Below are 16,858 nucleotides of genomic sequence, written 5' to 3' on the forward strand. Positions count from 1 at the left end.
TACCCATGAGCGACTTCAGTTATTATGTATCATCCTGCTCATTCTCTTCGCCGTAGTTCTCCTCTTCCAATTCATCCTTCGACTTCTCCTTTGTTGTGCCGTTCCCGCTGTTTTGTCCGGGTTTTTTCTTGTCTTCCTCCATTTTTTCAGTCAGGAATTTGTTGATATCCTCCTGTAGCTTCTTGCTTGACGCCCGTAGTTCGGACACATACTTCGTTTTGGCTTCGGCGCTGAGCTTTCCGTCCTCCTCGATTTCTGGCGTTGATATGGAGTACTCAAAATTCCTCGAGCCAGAAGGCGAGTCGTAGGTGGCAGCGAGAGCCGCAGGGGAATTATTGGAGGTGCTGGACATGGTTCGCGAAGGCTGTTCGACTGCTAACAGTGGAAGATTGGAAGGGTCGGGCGTGTTTGATGGAAATGAAGGTGGGAACAGCGGGGGTCGGAGGGACTGGGATCTCCAACAGCAACACCGACGTCAACAACATCATTTCATCTGCGCATTCGTCCTCGACCCAGGGTTCCGACTTCTGTAGACGAGCTCAACTTGTCTTCTCAAGCGTGCGAAACGCGCGAGATATGTTGCTGGTGCTTGTTTGTCATGCGGTGCCTCCTGTACGGTTAATCCGGTGAACTCCATTCCACGACACCCTCCCACAACCCTCGAGACGAACCGCGTACTCGCTCTATGCGGCCATGGAACCACCTCCTCAGCGACGAACTGGACTGCGGTCACCAGTTCCTCCTGCCTCTGCCTCATCTGTTTCGCCTAACCCGTCACGCGCGGGCTCGAAGCAGAGCAACCGGCCTAGTTCGAGCGGCAGCGACACCTCGGGCTCTTCACGCCTCTCAGTCGTCAAGAGATCTCCTTACAACCAACATTTACCTACATTCGTTTCGCACAACAATACAAGCAATGCGTCGCTCCAGTCTCACCACCGGCCGTCTGCACAGTACATGCCTCGTGATGGCAGCGCAAAACAGAATCTAGGCCCTCCTACCGAACTGCAAAAGCACCGCCCGAGACAGCACTCACAGGGTTACTTCGAACCCTCAATGCCGTCAGCCTCCCTGGCAAGCCAGTCTCAACTCCACGATCACACCGGGATGCCTGCCCTCAACCCCTCTCAGATTGCAGCTCAGGCTGCCATGCAGCACCTGAACGCCACGAACCATTCCCGCAAGAGATCGCAGACAGTACCATTTCCCCAAGAGCAGAGCCAACAGGAAGGGCGGCGTAACAGCAGAGGCTCGGCAGGCTCTCACGAGGGACAATCCCCAACCACAGCTGCGGAACAACAATATCGCAATGGACTAATAGGCACCAATGCGGCGGCAACAGCAGCCAGCGTTGTATTCCCAAAAAATTTCGCATCAACTAGCCAAGTGTCCCTCGTGGAGGAGGAAAAGTCAAAGAAGGGTTTGAAGAGGTTTAGACCGAAGCATATTGTGCTGTCAAGGGACAAGGACAAAGAGGCTAAAGAGAAGCCGTTGCCGTCTCCAAACCGGTTGGCACCAAGTGGTCTGTCGAAGGTTATGAACGCCTCGACCACAAGCCTGGCAGAGTCACTATCTTCCAACTCCTCCTCTTTGTATCAGCTTGCCAACCCATCATCGTCAACCATCGTACCTTTTCCAGAACAAAGGGAGCAGAAAGACAAGACCCACAAGCACCATGGTCTACGCCAGAAACTGAAACTCAAGGACAAAGATGAGAACTTTGCCCTTCCATTATCTTCTGCCAACTCAAATTCGCGTCCGGTAGACGTCAACAACCCACAGTCCCTGTATTCCTTTGCTCCTCCGTCGCCTAATCCTTCATCTAACTTTGCCAAATCGGTCTCGGGGCTTGACCTTCGGCATGGAGGGCGTGCTCTTCGGGAGAAGAAAAAGGAAGAAAAGGCTCAGCAGGCAGCCTTTGCCAACCTCGAACCTGTCTATAGCCGAGGAGAAAGCGACACCTCGGAATGGCCTTCTCTCGGGACCAGCTTTACCAATCAGTCAGTCAGTAATTTCAACACGTACAGCGAGATCAAAGAAGCAGGGGCGAATTTTGGTCTCTCCAACATGTCCGCAGATGACGCTTGGGATCTTCTAAGGGCAAAGATATTGGTCACATTCGAAGGTGAGGAGGTGCGAATAGCAGTTGAAGACCTGAACAAGCTCGTCACGATTCATGTGCAGAGATGCGTGCAAAGAAAAGATCCTAGTATTGTCATAGGGGATCTAGAAGACCTCTTGAAGACTGGATTTCTCAGCCTCAATCACACCTTGCGCAACGTTGCAGATAACAGCCTTGTACCCCGGCTGGTGGGTATATGGATGGACGTGTTTGGCAAAATCCTCCCCTTCATGCAAGCTGTCTTCCTCCCCCTTGATCAAGAGTTTAAGGGGAGGGGCAGCATATTGACCAGCCCCAAGATGGCCGCGGAATTCTGGGGGGCTCTACCGAGCCATGAAAGTGGGAGCAAGCTGTCATCATCACCGGCCTCCGGTGAGGGTGCAGACTTTGTGGTTGCTGCTGGCGAGGAGCTGGAGGTCAGACGAATTCTGCTCATCAGCTACCGGGATACTATTGTGCTACCACGCTATGAGGTGCTCAAGTCGACCTTCTCGCGGCTGAGTCTAGACAGCATCAACGCATCGATCATGCAATTTGAGAACGGCAACAGAAATCGTGGTAACAGTGGCGGAAGTGACAGACCCGGGACAGCACAAGGCACTGAGCCGCCGTACGGAAGCTACAACTCTCAGAGCAGCACATTGCTAGGCAGCATGACGTCCGGCGGCCGGTCTCGCGCAACGTCCAATCTGTCTGTGGTGAGCAATCCCGCACAGGATGTGGCCTTCCAATCATTTAGTTCTCCGCCGGCAGCAAGGCCCACTGATAGTTCATCATCGCACGTCACAGAAACCGTGGGTCGAATGCTGCAGTGTCTCTCGGTATTATGTTCGATCCAGTCAGGAGACGAAGCCCAGAACAAGATGGAGGAACTCAACAAGCAACTAAAACTGAACTGGCTAGGTCGGGGCCGCACTGGTAGGAATCGAAAAGGCTTTGTTGGCAGCAGAGTCCGACCCATGGGACGTGGACTTGACCGCGAAGGGAGTCCTACACCGACGCCTACCCGACAGGGAACTGTGAGCAGGCAGAGCGACGATGCTGGATGAGCGGGCGTGTCAGTGTTGGAGCATATCCATACCTCAGTATGTAGGATTGCGGGAGATATGCCGTGCTTAACGACATGAATGAGATAGCGCAATGCGACAATCTCGACCTGCAAGCCTCTCGTTATCCATGCGTTAGAATCTTTGTGGGACTACAGCGTCCCCCCAACTACAAAAATGAACCGTAGAACGCTTCACTCTCCCCATCTACCAACATTCGCAAGCACACGGATTTGAAATTTGTGATCATCGACTCGAGTCACCTCATTCGACATAACAAAATGCCCTTTATTCAGTCCAGCTTAGATGGTACGGCTTTGCACTACGTTGACTATAAACCTACCTCAAGCCGCCCCCGTTTTCAGCCAACAGACACTCCGGCCAGGGACTGTAGCAACAGTGGCCAAACGCTCGTCTTCATCCATGGGTGGCCAATGTCCCATCAGATGTACGAGCATTTGATGGTACCACTCTGCGAGACGTATGGCATTCGGTGTATTGCATCCGACCGAAGAGGCTTTGGCAAAAGCGAGTGGAACACCAGCCGCAGTAGGGACATCACTTACGACACCTTTGCGCAAGATACCATTGACTTGATCGATCATGTCAAGGTCGGCAAATTCTTCTTCGTTGCGAGCAGCATGGGATGCGGAGAATCGCTTTTGGCCTACCTCCAGATGCGAGAAGACCTGCAGAAGGAATGTCAGGGACTGATATGGCTGGGTCCCAGTCTTCCGTTCCCGCTGAAGACAGACACAAATCCCATGGCGCCGTCTCGAGAGTTGTGGGATAGCATCTTGACCGGTATCCGCCAGGACCGCCCAGGTTTCACCAGGACCGCACTCCCGGGCGTGTTTGGCGTTCCCTCCAACATCGGCATCGAGGTCCCAGAGGCAGTTCTGCAAAGGTTCGAATGGATCATTGCACAAGCCGACGCTCTCGCTATTGAGATCTGCATCCAAATCATCGCACATAGAGATTTCACCGACGAACTCAAGAGACTGGATAGAAAGGACGTGAGAGTTCTCGTTATCCACGGAGACAGTGACCAGGGTAAGTGCATTCGAATCGTCGGTCTTATCATCCATGTTGCTCATGACTCTTTGCACAGGTTGTCCCGCTGAAGCCCATGCGAACCTCATTCCGAAGCTCGCAAAGCAAGCCCAAGTCAAAATCTACGAAAAGGCGGCGCACGGCATGTACCTCACGCATGCACATCAGGTCACCGAGGACATCCTCTCCTTCGTACTCGGACTCTGAAGAGCGGGGAAGGGTATCGGGCCCATCAAAGAGCACGACCACTCATACCTTATTGCTCGTTGGCCCCCACATCGCGCAAGCAACCTCGTATTCTCGCTTCTCGATCCATAACGTTATGGTCTGCAGCTCGGGCAAAGGTGGTTGTCTTCTTTAAAACCAGAATCGACACCGCTGACGGCGGTGACAATCTTCCAGGATCATGAAGAAGAAGCATCCGATATAATCCAAGAGTCAGAAATTACATGCTTTGCTGTTATTTTTGCGGTCCTCGGCGGCTGTTTTATTGATCCCTCCAGAACTTCACATGAATCACACCGTCTTCAGGTTGCTTGCTTAGGATATCTGTGATCTGGCGTTGTCATCCTCTGGAGTCCGTCCGTTCTTTTCGATTTATGCACGGAGTACACAGCCATGTCCGGAAATAAAGGTCAGGTCAAGCGCAAAGCAGTGAAGTTGGCGATACCGCAGCCCGGGGAAAACGCGGCCGAAAGGAAACGGGTACTCAATGTGCTTGCCCAACGACGATATCGCCAGAGACGGAAAGAGCACATCAAAAAGCTCGAAGCACAAGCAGCAGACGTGAATGGGGATCCCAACGTATTCTACGAGCAGAGTCCTCAGCCGAGGAGCCCTACCAAATCAGCAAACGCCGATGGATCACAGATAGATACTGGCAGTCAACCATCGCAGCCATCCTTTCAGACTCCAGACATATCGTTTGAGGACAGTGCTTGTGATTACCCGTTCGAGACGGCGGGGGAACCGGCATCGTTCCCTGCTCTCTCAGATGCCTTTCCAAACTACGACGCATATTCCTTCGCTAGCATGGCTACCGAGGAGCAGGCTCTCTGGGATACATCAGTACTATTGCCTTCATTGCCGAGCACACCCCTGTCATCATCGAAGCATACATCTTCGAGCAAGAGCGACACCTGGTCGCTGACACCTGTCCCAGCAGTCCAAGGGAGCCCGGGGACCGGTCAGACAACGCCTCAAGCACAGTCGATGTTTGACCAGGAGATGACATATTCCTTTCCTGATGAAGCGCACCTGGAGATGGCCGAGCTTACTTTACTGCGAGGGTGTATGGCGATCGCCAGACGCATGAAAGTCCAAGACATCATATGGTCCCTGACCGCGACGTCGCCGTTCGCCGATCCATCCACAAGCCTGGCACAATTCAGTCACTTACCGAGCAATTTGCAACCGACACTGATACAAATGACCATCCCACACCACCCAGTTATTGACCTTCTGCCATGGCCGCAGGCACGCAACAGAATGATCCAAGTATTGTCACAGCCCCCTGAATTTCGACCTCCAGGGGCAGCCTCGCCAATGGCACTACTGGACTTCGTGTATGACCTGGAAGACAGCGCAGAGGGGGTGAGAATAAGCGGCAGTAATCCATATTCAGAGATGAACTGGGAAGTCGGCGAAAAGGTGTTCAAGTCCTGGTGGTGGATTCTTGATAGGGATATTGTCCAGAGGAGCAATGAATTGCGTGCATCGAGGGGGGCGCCGATGCTAGGGAGCGGGAGTATTCTGGGAGAGGTGGTATAATGGACCATAGCGTGATATGACCAGGGTCAGGGCGAAGAGCTTGAGAGAGGAGGAAACCTTTTCTACGAAGTAATAATGAGCAACTAGGTATCATGTGGAATGACTGACACGGCTGGTGGCAATCCTCGGGTCGTCTTCGAAGGTCTGGCGTATCTAGGCAGGGTTGCATCCTGGAAGACAGGTCCCTGTCCGCTCGTTCTTTGCTATTTTGAGTGAAAACAAAAACGACCCCTGTCCGCAAACCCTCATATCAGTGCCTACTCATCTGAGGAGGAAGCATCGACATGCCTTCTTGCATATCGAGGACGGTACTCGGTCCTCAGTACATACCTCAGATCATCATGCCAACACAAGCGGGAGTGTTTGTGCTCTACTCGTAGCTTTTGGCCCATTCTTTTTCAATTTCCCCGTATTACTCGGTGTTGCGTTCAAATGTAGCGCGTGGTCTTTTTCTTCCTTCTTTCCGACAGTCGAAGGTTGACTGGTCACTACCGAGTACTCGTGTGGGCAATTTCATGCCAGCCACCAAAGCCCGACATGGCGGAGGTTAGGGCGGTGTGGTGCAGAAGAGGCGTTCGTCATGCATATTGCAATTTCGGGGTCATTCCCTCGCCCCACGATCAGCTCCATATCATTGGAAGACTAGGAAGCTGCTTGACCGGTACGAGAAGGTGGCTCTCTGAGGTTCGCACGCGGACGCAATAAGCGGACTTTGACTTGAATCCCCCGGCCCCCAATGTGTTTCTTTCCGATGTTCTCATCTTTCTTTTCTCCCCTGCTGTTCCGACCAAAGTTCATACACTTTATGCGTGCGAGTAGACCTTGGTTGGCTGATGTCTCTGGAGTTCCTGCACAAGAACAAGTCAGCAACAGCGACAACAGAGTCGCAGGAATAGCACGAGTACCTGGCCCTGATGGATCTTTTCATCCGTGATGCTACAATTCTCCGACAAGCAGGATCAGTTGGATTCGTTACCATGGAAGAGCTGTTTCTGCCGCTGACCGGGTCTAGCCTTTTCCAGCAGACTTCTGGGCCTCATTAGCGAGGTTCTCCTTGTCAGTTGGAACCGAACGGGCACTGAGTTCTTATCTGCCAGGGCTGAATTATCTCAGGCACTACTCCATTTAGCAAGATTCCCCTTGTTCCTAACCGTGGAAATGCCATGTGGAGAGTCTGGCCTTGCAGTTGTGGCCCTGCGCTATCCTGTGCTAGGCGAGCTGGACCTCTAGCTGCCTGTCGGTACCTGCGTGAGGCTGCAAGTTTCCCTGCATCGCGCAAGCAGCTTGTAGAGCTAGCTTCGCCTGTCAGCTTGCCACGCTTAGCCACTGGAGAGCCAGCAAGTCCCTAACAGTTCAGCTTTCTCGTCTGGGAGAACAACACCGGAACTCTCTTACCTTGGGATGTCTGCAAGTTAGGTTCAACACGTTCCTGACTTCGTCCACTCTTTTCTTCCCGCCCATTGCTTTGCCTTCTGTTCGCTCGTTGTTGTGTTTTTGGTTAATTACGATTGTTCCTGTTCCAACGGCCCCGGCGCAGAAAAGGCCACTGACCTCGACAGTTGCTTGTCGATTCCACTCATTTTTGGTTCACAATGCGTCGGTCTCTTGCTCTTCTCCTCGGTCTTGCCGCGCTGGGATGCGCCCAGGACAGTGGTACTACCGCCACGGCGACTGACTCTGCGACCGACTCGTCGACGACTACTCCTACCGATTCAGTCACTGCTGCTCCCGCCGTCACGTCCTCGAGTACGAGTTCCAGCGCAGAATCTAGTAGCTCAACGAATGCCACGAGCACGACGCAAGGACCTATAACCCACACGGTCGCGGTGGCTTTGGTAAGGAGCGCTCCAAAAGAGATTTGTGTCAAGGATTATAACTGATACGTCGAGTAGGGAGGCTTCACATTTGTTCCCGACGTGACTCTGGCCGAAACAGGCGACACGATCCTGTTTCAATTCTACCCAACCAACCACTCCGTTATTCGCGCAGAATATGGATATCCTTGCATTCCTTACGAGGACACGGGCGTTGACAAGGTCGGCTTCTTCTCAGGCTTTTATCCCGTTGATGCAATATTGCCCGACCCGCCTCAGTGGTCCATTGTGATCAACGATACAAACCCAATCTTTTACTATTGTGGTGCACCGGGATCGTGTATTAACCATCAAATGGTGGGAGTCATCAATCCCAATGCCACGACGTCCTTGCAACACCAAAAAGATCTGGCGTCGGAATCTCAGTTCATGTTACTGCCAGGCCAACCTTGGCCCGATGAGAGCGAGGATCCATTCAGTGCCACGTCGTCTGCGGCCCCTAGTACGTCGCCGACCGCTTCATCGGCAGGGTCTGCCCCAGCCAGTGCCACCAGCGGCTCCAGTGATAAGTCTTCCAGTTCAGGCCTCTCTAGTGGTGCAATCGCTGGAATTGCCATCGGAGGGGCCGCCGTGGCTCTCGCTGCCGCTGTCGCCCTCTATCTCTGTGGCCGCCAATCTCGCGCTCGCGGGTCCGGCAATAAAATAAATGACGACCGCCCCAACACAGGCCACGGCACCCAAGTTTCCTACAATCCACAAGGCCCGCATAGCCACCTATCCTACATGACCGATCCGACCAAGCATATGTCTATGCATAGCAGCGTCGTGGGCATGACACCCTCTCCAGCCCTGCCTGGATACGTACCTTCGCACGATCCCACAATGTCGCCTCCTCTGCATCCCGCGTATCCAATGCCGATGAGCGATTCTCTAAGTCCTGGCCCGATGGCGCCAGGAAGTGATGTCGCCTCACCACACAGTCCGAGCCCGAGTCAGATGTATGCAGTCCCAGCGTACAGTAGCGGTGTTCCGCAGAGCATGTAAGCATGAATCAACTACCGATCGAAGGGATCGGATCTAAAAACACGAAACGCTAATTGAACACAATAGGAATGGAACACCCGTCCACTCCATGATATACAACGCGCCGCTGCCCCCGCAGCATGTACACGAGATGGCAGCTTCGGAGCCTCTGCCCCATCCCCAGTCACCTCCGCCCCCTGGGGACGGAATAATGGGCTTCATCCGGAGGTCAAGCGTCAGTAAAGCTGGCGGAGTGGAACGGTACGGGTGAAGGGGCACGACGTCATCATTTTCCCCTTGCCATGGGCGATAGGACAGCCGATCGGGCCGGCCGGGGGAGAAGAAGCAGAAAATGCTGTACTGTAAGATATGTAGCTATGTGTTCTGGGAAGGCATCTGCGTGGGAATAATTACGCCGGGTCGATTTTTGACGGGTATCTATTATCAGATCAAAGCATGAGGAGACGAAAGTCTGAAGGCAATTCTTGCAGGCGAACTAAGCGTGTTATCTTTGATGTAGCCCAAAGTGTCTCGGGAAGGAAAATAAACACCTGGGATCAATACGAATCATAAATGGTCACTAATTTAGGCCAACAATGGTTTGAGACAGATCTATACTTCACACACTCTGTTTAAAACAATTGATCAAGACCGACTACTCGGCCACGGTATATCTTAATCTTGGGCTCTGATGGCTGTGACAGTCTCAATCGACGTCTCAAGAATCATGAGACCCCAGTAATCCCACCGTCAATCCCTTCATCCTCCGCTTCAGCAGGTCCTCCTCACTGCCGAGACTTATGAGGCTTTTGCTTCGGCCAAGATTATCCGCGCCCTTTGCCTTGTCTTCCTGTTGTCGCTGATTGTTCTCCCCCTTCGTGGCTCCATTCGCTCTGGCCGCTGGTGGTGTTGATTCTTTGCCGGAGCCAAGACTCGACATGATCAATGGTGCATCGTCATCCATACTTTCTCCTGTGGGTGTCCTTTTGTGATGCCTTGTTTCTGTTGTCGTCGCAAGCTCAAGCGAGCTGCCTGAGTCATGTGTGAATGTCCCCTGTCTTAACCTATTTTCGATCGCCGGACCTTCAAATTGATGAGGTGGCATTGCAAAAATATCCTGAATCCACTTCCCGCAGCGGAAGACATGCTTCCAACCCTCGGGGAAGATGCTTACAAAGGACACGAATCCGTGAGATATTCCCGGAATGAGGGTCACTTCAACATGATCCTTCTCATTAAACTCAGCTGTTGATTTCTCGAGGCCGACCTCTTGTCGCTCATGGAAGAGGTGAAGTTTTGCCTGGCGTAGTCGGCCGGCGAAGATGACGGTGTCATCAACCAGCGGGTCACGTTCGCCGGTCAGGAAGTATGTTTTAGGAAACTTCGCCAGGAGACCTTCAGAGGCGACAGCGGGACATAGCAAATGATCGGTTGTAAAGTCAGGTCGATGATATGGCCCCACGTAGAGGATGATCATTGCACGCATCATTTCTGGCGTGAGGATTCGGTCGCCAAAGTAGGAGATGATGCTGGAGACGGCTAGTCTTGTTTTGAGAGGCTGAGGCTTAGAGAGGGCGACAGCCTGCTGTTGTGCTTCGACGTCGGTGCTCCTTGTGCGAAGGGGTTTCTCTTCTTGGCCAGGGCTTTCTACTCGAGGTGCGAAGAAATCGTGACTGGGATCTTCCTCATCGTCGCTCAGGGGTCTTGGAGTTGTCGGGGTATATCGGCGATCGATGTCCTCACTCTTGCGCTTGATGAACCGTTCGTATTTCTTCGCGGTTCGCGGGTTGCGAATCAGCGCCATTTGGTCATCTGTCATCCAGCTGCCAATATTGAAGTCCAACGCCGGGTACAGGAGAACGAGCCCGGCCGGGGACGGCAGGATTCCTCGAGATGTGCTGCTCTGATTCGATTGGATGACCATCAAAGTCGTGCCACATGCCAGATTCCCACCTGCGCTGTCGCCCGTGATCACGATTCTGGGGCACGAGTCCGGTTTCATACCAATACACCGACCCCGAGTTGCCACGATTTGGGTGTAGACGTCGAAGCACTCGTTCAGTGCGTACGGGTAAGGATATTCGGGCGCCTTGCGGTAGTCGAGACTGAGAATTGGCAGTCCTGTTCTTCCGGCCAAGGCAAGCAGTTTGTCATCACTTGTCCTTGGATCCATGGCAACGAAGCCTCCACCTGGGATGTCTAGAACCACATTCTCCTGCTTCTCCAGCTCGGCCAGGGAGCCGTCGAAGTACATCCAGGCAACGACGGGTTCTTTGTAATGCGACTGCTTCGGGCGAGGAATTCGAATCCGCCGCGGCTTGTACTTGGTAAAACGAGGCCGCATTAACGCCGTGAAGAACTTCAGATAAGGTGTGGTTGGTTTGTTCCATGCGACTCGTAGATGATCGACCGTCAGAACGGCGCGAACTTTGCGTACTTTTTCATCCGCCTGTTCTGCCGCAAAGAGATAATACACCGAGAATATGATTGAGCATAGATCCCTGATGGTCTTGTTTCTGATGCGCATGGCGCTCCAAAAACCAGCGTCCAGAGCTGTGGTAATCCATGTTGCCCGAAAGTATGCTCTGCTGTACAGATTTGCAAGGGGTTCGGGGGATTCGAGGCCAACGATCTTCGCAAAGTTTCGGCAAATGTAGAGCCAGAGAAAAGTCAGGACAACAGATTGCCAGACCGTGAACCGTTTCGAGAGGCGTTGGGAGATGGATCGGATGAGGGGAGGGCCATGTTTGTCGCCTCTTATCAAGTCATAAGCAAGCATCCTACCAGATCAGAGAAGAGAGATTACCTCAGAAGGTAGAGTGACCAGAATGACACAACTGCAAAGACCTGGACTTTGCGGAACTGAGAGGACGGCCGGCCCAGCACATGATCTGCCCTCTCTAATCAGCACAAGGATTCCAGGACACGGGAGGTTCAGAAGCAGACCTATCATACTTGGTATTCACTGGGTTCCAAAGACCTCAATGATAGATTCAAAACGGGTGTTCGTACGGAGGATTGTCAGGGAATGCCAGAACAAGACGGCGCCATTCCAAAGCACGGACAGATCTGAGCTTTGTCCGCAGTCAGAACGAGAGTGGAAAAAGCAACACAGATGAACACTACTGGAGGCAAAAGCATAGAAGGCCACCAGCTGACGAGAAACGTAGAGCCTGTGACCATTATTGCGAACAGGACTCCTCTGACGTTGTAGGCCCGAAGTCCGGGTGGCAGTGGCATGCCGTGCATGCTCAGGTACCAGAAACGGCGAGCGAGGATGCGGAAACCGCAAAGCCACATCGCGGGCCGAAGTGCATGTGAAAGTTTGACCGTCAGGTGACAAGGCATCGAACATGTGAAAGAGGCTGAGAGGCCCTATGTACTCCGTACATACCCTAGGGACCTAGGTAGATACCTAAAACCACAGGGTGATGTGCTTAATCTAAGTTGAGAAGGGTATTCGCTGCACTCATTAATGTGCCGACCGTCTCCTAGGTATTACACGGTTTCATCGATAGTCCGTAGGGAGATATCCCCTCAAGTGTCTTTCCCCAAGCTGTATTAGCATTTCAAGACCCAACCACCCATCCTCATTCTGGGGGAATTTGCTGCACCTTCACCTCAATCTCGGCGTCCTCCAAGATGAGCCTGTCGTTCCCCCCCGATTCCTGAATCATATCTAACCAATCCATGACTCTAAGAGCCTTGAGGAATCTGGCTAATGTTGGGTGGAGCGTGTGGCACGGCCCGGGGCACATAAAAGACTTTGCATGCTGCCTTGTGCGAGCCCGCGAGGATAGTCCAATATGGGAACTGCGCGTGAACTCTCATCGTCCGCGCTGTCCCGACAGCGAGGTTGTTAACCGCTTTTCCACTGACAGCCATCAAGAGAACGGCAAATGGTTCCTAAACCAGCCTGTCACTCCGCCACCGTTTCCACCGTTGCCACCATTGCGACTTCCGCCACTGCTTCCACCTTGGCCTCTTGAGCTATGCCGTCTTAGGTCACTCTGAATGCTTGAATGGCGATGGGTTTCTGGGCGTTCCACGTCGTACTCTTGTGGTCTTCCATAATATGACTCCCTAGCTTCTCGTATCGTGCGGGGACCCTCTGGGATCGGTGCTGGGGGGTAACGACCGCCTTCAGGGCCATAAGCACGCGGACTTGATACTGAAGATGCTCGCCGACTGTGTCTCCGTCGTGAAGGTCCCGGCCGCTGGCGATCTTCTGGAGCGGTTATGGGTTTCCGACAATGGGGGCAAGTATCGTGCTCTTTCAGCCACGCTGTTACGCAGTCACCGTGGAACCAGTGATTGCATGGAAGGACGGTCACCTCGTTGCCCAACTCAACATTGTCCATGCATATCGAGCATTCAGCCTTCCCTTCTTCGCCTAGCATTTCTCTATCCACCTGCTTCTTTTTGAGGGATAGGATGGCTTCCTCTGACGCGGGCGGAGGCGCGGTGCTCCCATTGTGTTGTTCCATGAGCTGTGTCATAACCCGATCGAATGCTTCTTGACTGAACACCATGTCACCAGATCGAGCATTCGCGGGGTTGAGCATTTGTTGGAGAAGGTCGAATGGCAAAGGCGGTTGGCCTCCTCTTTGTCTATCTTCAGCGTCCGGACCCCGAAGCCCTTCCGGTTGCATTGATTGCAAAATGAGAGAGAAGAGACTGCGAAAGATTCAGCAGAGAATTAGCAGCACGCGTCATGAAACATACTCTTGCAAACCCGCCGGCTGCAAATGGAGAGGAGGGTCGTGTCGTCCCATCACGCCTTGTCCCCGCGGGAATCCAAAGGGGTCGAGAGGGCCAAATGGAACTGGCATGTCTCGATTCTGTAGTTCATCCAGTCGGGTAAGCAATTGTCCCATCTCATCAAGCGCTTCATAGAGATCATCTGTTCGTACATTGCGCCCATCGGTCCTCCATGAGCGGGTGCTGAGAACCATTCTCCCACTTCCACCAGTGGCCGTAAACTCGAACGTCGTGAAACTGGGTCCATCATCGTCGTTCGTGTCTTCGGACCAAGGATTATGGTTCTGTAGCCCAGTGTGGTCATGCAGGCCAGCGGGCAGTGATGACGGCGGTTCGGCGGGCAAAGGCAGAGACGGCGGTCGGTCGAAGTCGAAGTCGTAGGTAGACGGGGCTTCACTGGGTTCGAGCTGGTGCGTTATGTTAGCGTTGAGGTGCAGGTGAGCAAGGGAGTATGTGTACAATTTCGGTGAAGTCTCCTTCGCACCGAGGACAGGTGAGTCCTCCGTGCGCTCGATCCCATTCATTCTGGCACTGGTGACAGAAGACTCGTTCACCTTGTATTCTTGACATGACGAAGATTTGAGGTTGGTTGAGGCCTGACTTGATTGAGCAATGTGCTATTTCAGCCGCACGGAAGGTGTGGGAGCAAGGCTGGCGTCATCCGCAGGCTGGGTACTATGGCGTGGGTAGGTAGGTATGCGGAGCAAGGCGGTTCCTGTGTTTGATGGTCTGTGTGGAGAGTGGCGTTGCTGCTGCAGGAGAACGTGGAATATGTCAGTAGTGCCGATCGCACAAGGACAAAGTATCCTTCCTGACTAGGTGGGGAGGAAAGGGTCGAAAGGATATTGGGGTTATTGATGGATGAATCAAAAGATACAAGGTATTTGACCAGGAAGCCCAGTATATCTCCCGTTGTCACCTCTGGGGCGGGATTGCATCACCCGCACATCACTGGCTCAAGTTATCGATAAAGCAAACCTGTACCAGTTCCACTTCCTGGTAAAGCAGAACGCGAAGTGATTGTGGAATGAAAATACAGCCGACTTGCATTATACCCCAGACGGTGATAGGATCATCTGATCACTTCACTGGCCTGTTCATGTGCATTGTTCGACGCCGTTCCAAGTCATTCTTCCGGGCCAGGCATTTTCCTTTGCCAGGCAAGTATCATACACAGCCCGAAAGCAAACGCAAAGGGCCCAAATATGTGGTTACCTCTTTCGTGACCCTCTCATTAACATGCCTCCGACAATGCCTGCAGCAACAGCGACACCGCCAATGATTGCAACGCCCATCAGACCTTCCCTGGATACCTTGTCGTCAATCAATTGTCGCAAGCTAGCGGCCTGCAGATTTCCAGGCTCCTTCTCTAGTAATAACTCATTATACCGTCTCGCCTCAGCATAGTTGCCTAACTTGTAGTTTCCCAGAGCCAGATAGTATAAGCATTCTCTTCTCCTTTCGGGGGTCGTCTTGAAGATGTCAGAGAGCAGTTGAACGCCCAGTTGTTGCTCGCTCCGCTGGTTCGATTTGATCAAACCCTAGCACCGTCAGTCTGGACATCCGCACGGCTCAACCAGTTGAAAGCAATACCCATGCATAGTTGAATTTTGTTTGTACCCCCACATATTCGCCTTCTTTCTCGTACTGGGCGCGTAGAACTTGGAGTTCCGCCGGTTTGAGAGGGCTGCAGCAGATAGAATCAGACCTGACATCCCCAGAAATCGCTCATGAGGACCAACCTTTCAGCGTCTGCGGCGTATGGCAGATTTGACGGCATCGCAGCTTCAACCAGGCGTTATAAGGTTTGCGCAGGATAACGAGATAGTGATAGGATCCAAAAATGATTCTGTTGGGTGCCTTTTGAGCGTGCAGTGGTTCGAGTGGAAATCAGCGAGCCTACAGGGTGCAGTGGCTCAGCAGTCGGAGAAGTGGCTTAGGCATGACGTCTGTCGCTACGCCTTCTGGAACGCGCCCATCGAACTTAGGCCGCCACGCCGCCCACGAGGCTACGAGCTTGGCTGGTTGCTCCTCACGACGAACGTCAACAACGGCTACACAAACTACTCGTAGATCAGATCTTCTCAACCACTCGACGGCAATTTTGTTGCATAACCACATCATTCTTTGAGGCCAACATCAATCAAAATGCTCCTCGATGAAGATCCATCCACTGTAAGGGAACGATCTTGTCAAGTTAAGGACAGACTGACATGATGCAGCTTATCCGCGCAACGATCTCCAACTTCAACATCGCACCCGACAAGGCTGCCCTGTCGCGTGTCAACGACTCCCTATCCACCTTACAACAATCCCGCGAGCTTCGAATTCGAGATGCAGAGACCGTGCTGAGAAAGCTCTCTCGTCAATTGGCCACTCTTTCCTCCCAGCATAGAGAAGTGCTCTCCAGTCATGATAGCAGCACGCATGCTAGTGAGATAGTCCAGCTCGACACCAAAAAGTTCCGAATCGCCAAACAGGCTTCAGAGGTCGAAGCAGAGAGCGAGAGGCTGGAAGCCGAATTGGAGCGGTTGAAAATGCGACTGTCCTCTTTGGAAGAGCAAGGTGTCGAAGGTGACGAGCACACGCGCCAGGCCCGGGAAGTTGATGATCCTACCATGTACGTCGGCTGATGGAATACAAGAACCGGTGCTGACTTGAAACTAGATTGCGTCTTTGGCTGTACAGGTCACTTGGCATCGCCTTGGAGCAGGACGAGGCTGGTAACTACAACAAGGCGACAATCGCAAACACGAAGAAGGGCGATGTGCACGTTGTCAACATCGACCCCAAGTTCTCAAAGTGGTTTTATGCAGACTATTTCTGGCAAACGATGCAAGGTTGATTTATATGGTCGGTTACGAATCTGATGAGTATCCAATGAGGGGTTCTGGGGCGGGCGCAATAGAGAAGATCTTGCCTTTAGCATGAAGATGCCGCTTGCAGTTCCGAAATACATCCCTTGGTCAATTTGGTTGAATTGAGGAGTTGTAGTTGCCCAAGGTCGAATTTGGAACTGGCCACCATTATCTAAATGACCTGGTTCTTGACGCTGGTTCACAGCTCGAAATGGAGCATTGGAACTCCTACTCGGTACAGAGTACACAGGTACACAGTTCAAGCACGATTGCAGACGTACCTGGTAGGTTAGTCAGTCTGCCTTTTCCCTTTAGATCCACTGCTGAGCAGCTGCCCCAAGATTTTGTCTCCATGTTTCTGCTTCCGATAGAGTTTCGCATGCAAACTTCCATGTGACATTTCTCATCCTTGTG

The 16,858-nt window shown here is 52.7% G+C and overlaps 9 protein-coding genes across 9 annotated transcripts; 5 read left to right on the top strand and 4 right to left on the bottom strand.

Annotated features, from left to right (window-relative positions):
- Positions 1 to 22: 22 nt before the first annotated feature.
- On the bottom strand, positions 23 to 352 carry Z520_07343 (uncharacterized protein; the record flags this gene model as incomplete). Its single annotated transcript, XM_016777841.1, has 1 exon — positions 23 to 352. The coding sequence occupies one exon, from the start codon at positions 350 to 352 to the stop codon at positions 23 to 25; it is 330 nt and encodes a 109-aa protein (XP_016631351.1).
- A 341-nt stretch (positions 353 to 693) lies between these two features.
- On the top strand, positions 694 to 3,168 carry Z520_07344 (uncharacterized protein; the record flags this gene model as incomplete). The annotated part of the gene is made up of 1 exon (XM_016777842.1): positions 694 to 3,168. One exon carries the CDS (start codon positions 694 to 696, stop codon positions 3,166 to 3,168), a length of 2,475 nt encoding a protein of 824 aa, XP_016631352.1.
- A 278-nt stretch (positions 3,169 to 3,446) lies between these two features.
- Positions 3,447 to 4,425, top strand: Z520_07345 (uncharacterized protein; the record flags this gene model as incomplete). The annotated part of the gene is made up of 2 exons (XM_016777843.1): positions 3,447 to 4,218; positions 4,277 to 4,425. The coding sequence occupies 2 exons, from the start codon at positions 3,447 to 3,449 to the stop codon at positions 4,423 to 4,425; spliced, it is 921 nt and encodes a 306-aa protein (XP_016631353.1).
- A 411-nt stretch (positions 4,426 to 4,836) lies between these two features.
- Positions 4,837 to 5,988, top strand: Z520_07346 (uncharacterized protein; the record flags this gene model as incomplete). The annotated part of the gene is made up of 1 exon (XM_016777844.1): positions 4,837 to 5,988. One exon carries the CDS (start codon positions 4,837 to 4,839, stop codon positions 5,986 to 5,988), a length of 1,152 nt encoding a protein of 383 aa, XP_016631354.1.
- A 1,592-nt stretch (positions 5,989 to 7,580) lies between these two features.
- Z520_07347 (uncharacterized protein) lies at positions 7,581 to 8,846 on the top strand (the record flags this gene model as incomplete). Its single annotated transcript, XM_016777845.1, has 2 exons — positions 7,581 to 7,823; positions 7,881 to 8,846. The coding sequence occupies 2 exons, from the start codon at positions 7,581 to 7,583 to the stop codon at positions 8,844 to 8,846; spliced, it is 1,209 nt and encodes a 402-aa protein (XP_016631355.1).
- Positions 8,847 to 9,543: 697 nt separating this feature from the next.
- On the bottom strand, positions 9,544 to 11,604 carry Z520_07348 (uncharacterized protein; the record flags this gene model as incomplete). Its single annotated transcript, XM_016777846.1, has 1 exon — positions 9,544 to 11,604. The coding sequence occupies one exon, from the start codon at positions 11,602 to 11,604 to the stop codon at positions 9,544 to 9,546; it is 2,061 nt and encodes a 686-aa protein (XP_016631356.1).
- Positions 11,605 to 12,709: 1,105 nt separating this feature from the next.
- On the bottom strand, positions 12,710 to 14,110 carry Z520_07349 (uncharacterized protein; the record flags this gene model as incomplete). The annotated part of the gene is made up of 2 exons (XM_016777847.1): positions 12,710 to 13,502; positions 13,551 to 14,110. The coding sequence occupies 2 exons, from the start codon at positions 14,108 to 14,110 to the stop codon at positions 12,710 to 12,712; spliced, it is 1,353 nt and encodes a 450-aa protein (XP_016631357.1).
- A 687-nt stretch (positions 14,111 to 14,797) lies between these two features.
- On the bottom strand, positions 14,798 to 15,366 carry Z520_07350 (mitochondria fission 1 protein; the record flags this gene model as incomplete). Its single annotated transcript, XM_016777848.1, has 3 exons — positions 14,798 to 15,127; positions 15,180 to 15,273; positions 15,329 to 15,366. 3 exons carry the CDS (start codon positions 15,364 to 15,366, stop codon positions 14,798 to 14,800), a joined length of 462 nt encoding a protein of 153 aa, XP_016631358.1.
- A 368-nt stretch (positions 15,367 to 15,734) lies between these two features.
- On the top strand, positions 15,735 to 16,431 carry Z520_07351 (uncharacterized protein; the record flags this gene model as incomplete). The annotated part of the gene is made up of 3 exons (XM_016777849.1): positions 15,735 to 15,761; positions 15,809 to 16,206; positions 16,254 to 16,431. The coding sequence occupies 3 exons, from the start codon at positions 15,735 to 15,737 to the stop codon at positions 16,429 to 16,431; spliced, it is 603 nt and encodes a 200-aa protein (XP_016631359.1).
- Positions 16,432 to 16,858: the final 427 nt, after the last annotated feature.

Source organism: Fonsecaea multimorphosa, assembly GCF_000836435.1.
Source record: "Fonsecaea multimorphosa CBS 102226 unplaced genomic scaffold supercont1.14, whole genome shotgun sequence".
NCBI classification, from domain to species: domain Eukaryota; kingdom Fungi; phylum Ascomycota; class Eurotiomycetes; order Chaetothyriales; family Herpotrichiellaceae; genus Fonsecaea; species Fonsecaea multimorphosa.